Source organism: Trichechus manatus, unplaced genomic scaffold (assembly GCF_000243295.1).
Source record: "Trichechus manatus latirostris isolate Lorelei unplaced genomic scaffold, TriManLat1.0 scaffold00027, whole genome shotgun sequence".
Classification (NCBI taxonomy): Eukaryota; Metazoa; Chordata; class Mammalia; order Sirenia; family Trichechidae; genus Trichechus; species Trichechus manatus.
Window position 1 is genome coordinate 17,779,867 of NW_004443963.1, and position 4,064 is coordinate 17,783,930.

General features: G+C 49.9%; 1 protein-coding gene across 1 annotated transcript in view; it reads left to right on the forward strand.

Annotated features, from left to right (window-relative positions):
• The first annotated feature begins 291 nt into the window (after positions 1-291).
• Positions 292-4,064, forward strand: part of TAB1 (TGF-beta activated kinase 1 (MAP3K7) binding protein 1) — a 37,628-nt gene continuing 33,855 nt past the window's right edge. The window contains exon 1 of the mRNA XM_004373873.2: positions 292-395. Within this exon, the coding sequence (XP_004373930.1) occupies positions 363-395 (33 nt within the window). The 5' untranslated portion in view covers positions 292-362. The remainder of the gene's footprint in view (positions 396-4,064) is intronic.

Here is a 4,064-nt window from a genome sequence, read left to right on the forward strand (position 1 = left end):
CCATGAGTCAGAACCCACTCGACGGCACCTAACAACAACAACAATCCAGTCTCATTTGAAAGGCACCCCTGAGAAAGTGCGCAAATAGAGATGGGTGAGAGGCAGTCATATAAGAATGGGAGGACGCTTTGTAAAACGTACAGGTACAACATAGCCTTCTTTCAATTTCCCAAGAGAAAAAAGGTTAGGGGAGCGCGCTTCCGCACACACCCCGCGACGGCCCTAACCCACTTCGGCCGTAGGGTGGCGCCGGGCGCATGCTCCCTGGCAACGCGGTCGTCCTCGCCTCCTTCAGGCCGCTCTAGCCGCCTTTCTCGCCTGCTCTGCCGGGAGGCGGGAGCAACCACGGGGGTCCCTCCAAGATGGCGGCGCAGAGGAGGAGTCTGCTGCAGAGTGTGAGGAACTGACCCGCTCTCTGGGCTGGGGTTTGGGGGTCCTGGGACGCCAGTCTGGTCCAGGAGCGGCTCCCTCTCCGCTTTTGGACCTCCTCCCTCTCCCGGGCGGGGTGTGGCCGCTTCCCTCTCCTCTCCCCGGGTTGGCCCCCTTCATTCCCGGGGCCGGAGGCGCGCGCTGGCGGTTCAGTCCTGCGCGATTCGCGCGTGCGTCCTGCCAGGCCGGCGGCTGGGGGTCACGGCCTTTTCTGGTCCGAGCGTTTAGGGCCCCTGGGCTCCTCACTGCAAGGCTGGCGTGCCCGTCCGGGCGTCGAGGGTGGAAGCGTCTTGGAGCCGGTAGAGAATGAGGCGGGCGGCAGCGGAAAGAGCCCGGGTCGTGAGCTCACGCGGCGCACAGAGTAGTCGTGCAGTAATAGTAATACCGGCAGCATCACTCATGTACCGTTCACCAAGTCCCAGGCATTGTGCTAATTGCTTTACATTAGTAAATTTGATTTGCTTAGCCCCATAAGATAGGTACTGTTTTTAGGCCTGTTTTACAGTTGAGGAAACAGGCACAGAGAGCTGGTCATTTGCTGAAGGCCACACAGCTGGTAAGTGCCAGAGTCAGGAATGGAATCCGCAGTCTGATTCTGGAAAACCAAAAACCAAACTCGTTGCGGTCAAGTTGATTCTGACCCATAGCGACCCTATAGGACAGAGTACAACTGCCCCATAGAGTTTCCAAGGTGCGCCTGGCAGATTCGAACTGCCAACCTTTTGGCAGCCCTCTTAAACTCTAGGCTGTAATGAAAGCTTGACAGGGATAGTGGCCACCCGAGTTCTGGTCCTGGCTCTGACTTGCTGTGCCTCCTTCAGCCTCAGTTTCCTTATCTGTAAGATGAGAGCAGACCAGAAATGGAGTGGGAGGATTGTCCTGAGATTCCCCCTTTCCTGCAATGTGGACAATCATGGGTTTGGTGCCCATGTTGTCCTCCAGCCCCTGCATCCTCCTGACATGAGTACACACATACACACATTGGCAACACAGGTCTATTCTGACCTGCCACGACTGGGAAGCATCCCCTGGGTCCTGCCCAATGTCCTAGTGTAAAATCACCACAAAGTTACAGTAAAGCAAAAAGAAATTTTATTTGGCATATGTTCCAAGAGGCAAAAGTAGGAAACAGACAAGCATGCCGCCAGAGCCATGCCTGCCTGAGTCCAAAGAATGTTACAGAATCATCGGTATATATTAACATTACAAATGGGTAAAAACATTAAAAGTTTCACTTTTTCACAGATTGGCTAAAAACTGCTAAATCACCGTGATTCTACATTTTGATTTGTCTTTCTTAATAACCATTGGTACAAATTTCAGTAATGTCAGGAGGGTCTTCACTGGTCCAACAAATTTTACTGTTTACTAAATGCCAGTAGAAAAAGATAAGGGTGGAAAATATGTAGGTCTTTTGTGCTCTGCTTATGTGAAAGTTTCCCTAAAAGATGTTTTCCAAGATTGTTCTAGCTATTTTTTTTGTACCTTGGGGCCCAGTTGATGTGTCCTTGTGAGTCCAGTTCCAGCTGGGTCACATTCTTTATACTCAAGGACAGGGAATAATGGCTCCAATTTTAACCCCTAAGTCACCAGTCATGGCTTGTTAACGGCTGTTGGGTCAGCCCACTACTCATGGCAACCCCGTGGACAGTGGTTTTGCTGCTCAGTCCTGCACCATCCCCATGATCGGTTGTTGATTGGACTGTTGTGATCCATAGGATTTTCAGTGGCTGATTTTCAGAAGTAGATCACGAGACCTTTTTTCTTAGCCTATTTTAGTCTGGAAGCTCCACTGAAGCCTGTTCAGCATTCTAGCAACACACAAGCCTCCGCTGACAGATAGGTGATGGTTGCACATGAGGTGCATTGGGTGGGAATCAAACCAGGTCTCCTGCATGGAAGGCAGGATTCTACCACTGAACCACCACTGCCCCCATTGCCCCAGTTATGGCGTTCTCATAATTACCTATGGACTTCTCTGCCTCCCGTACTAGAAAGTGAACTCCATGAAGACAGAGACTTGTGATCTCTTGCTTACTGTTGTCACCAGCATCTACACCGTTGTGTGCCGGGTACTCAGTAAATATTGGTGAAATAATGAGTAAAGCATTTGTAGCCAGGCCCATTGCTTGGCCTTGTCCTTACAGATATGCAGCAGACATTGGCCCTCCTGCCCTTGAGGATCTTGAAGCATTGGGATTCCGGTGTGAGGGGTGACATTCTCTGCTGCATGCTAATGGCAGGCTTTGTGTAGAGTCTGTGGAAGCAGAGTCTTGCTCCAGATTGCTCCCTGATGGGGACAGCTCTCTTCCCCTCCACACCAGAGAGCACCTTTGGCTGCCCCTTTATTTTACTAAGAAGCCCTGGTGGCACAGTGGTTAAGCACTCAGCTGTTAACCAGAAAGTTGGCGGTTTGAACCCACTAGCAACTCTGCATGAGAAAGATGTGGCAGTCTCTTCCATAAAGATTACAGCTTTGGAAACCCTCTGGGGCAGTTCTACTCTGTCCTATAGGGTAACTGTGAGTTAGAATCCATTCGATGGCAAGGGGTTTTATTTTACTGCTGCTCAGGTCTGCCTTATTGAGAAGTTGGTTAGGTAGGGCTGGCACTGTCCGCTTTGTAAGCTCCTGGAGAGTAGTCCCCATTATAGTAAGCATTCTGGAAACGCTTGCTGGATTTTGACATTGAGAGAGTGGCTGTGGAAGTGGTAAGTGCTACAGGTGGACTTGTCTGGTTGAAGAGAGATTGGCTGCCTGGGTTGTGCAGAGGGTACGTGGCTCCCTTTTAGGTGTGATGGAGCCCAAGGAACTTGGGTTAGATAGAAGGCGAGCTTTACTAGCTCTGGTGTGTGTTCCTGAGGGTAGTTGTGGACTCTTTCCTGGTACTTTTAAAGATTGGATAGTTAGCTTTAAATGCATATGTATTTAAAGGCAAGGGCCATACAAGCCCCCTTCCTGCACTTTCTTTAATGATGATCTGGACATCCCTGTTCACTGGGTATCCAAGGCTCACTGACCTGCTCTCCATTGCCCTGACTCTGGTGAGAGCAGTTGAAACATCTTCATTCAACAGATGGTCATGAGGGCTGCTAGTCTGTGGTTCCTGGGCCTGGGGATATGAAGGTGAAGAAGGTATCCCCACCTTCACTGCATTGGCAGTCCAATTTGGGAGATGGAGCCATGTGCCACTCACACAGTGTGTTAGGCACACTGTTGTCAGTGTGGCCATCATGGGAGTCCTGAGGAGGTAGCAGAAAACTTTAAAGGCTTTAAATTATGGTAGCAGTTTGCCAGGCAGAGGAGAGGAAGAACTTTCCAGGAGGACGGTACTGCAAGGTTGTATGTTGAGGGGCTGTGGAGTGGCCTAATTTGACTGGTTCAGGAGGTTTTCAGGAAGGACTGGGAAGCGTGTGCTGGGACCAGATGGCAGAATGCCTCAGGGAATGCCATCATGAGGAATTTCACCTTTCATCTCCAGGTAATGTGGCACCTTAGAGGGTCTTTCCAAGAAAAGAAGAGCTTTTTTTTTTTTCTTTAATATTTTATTGTACTTCAGGTGAAGGCTTACAGAACAAATAGTTTCTCATGAAACAGTAGTACACATGTTGTTTTATGACATTGGTTAACAACCCCA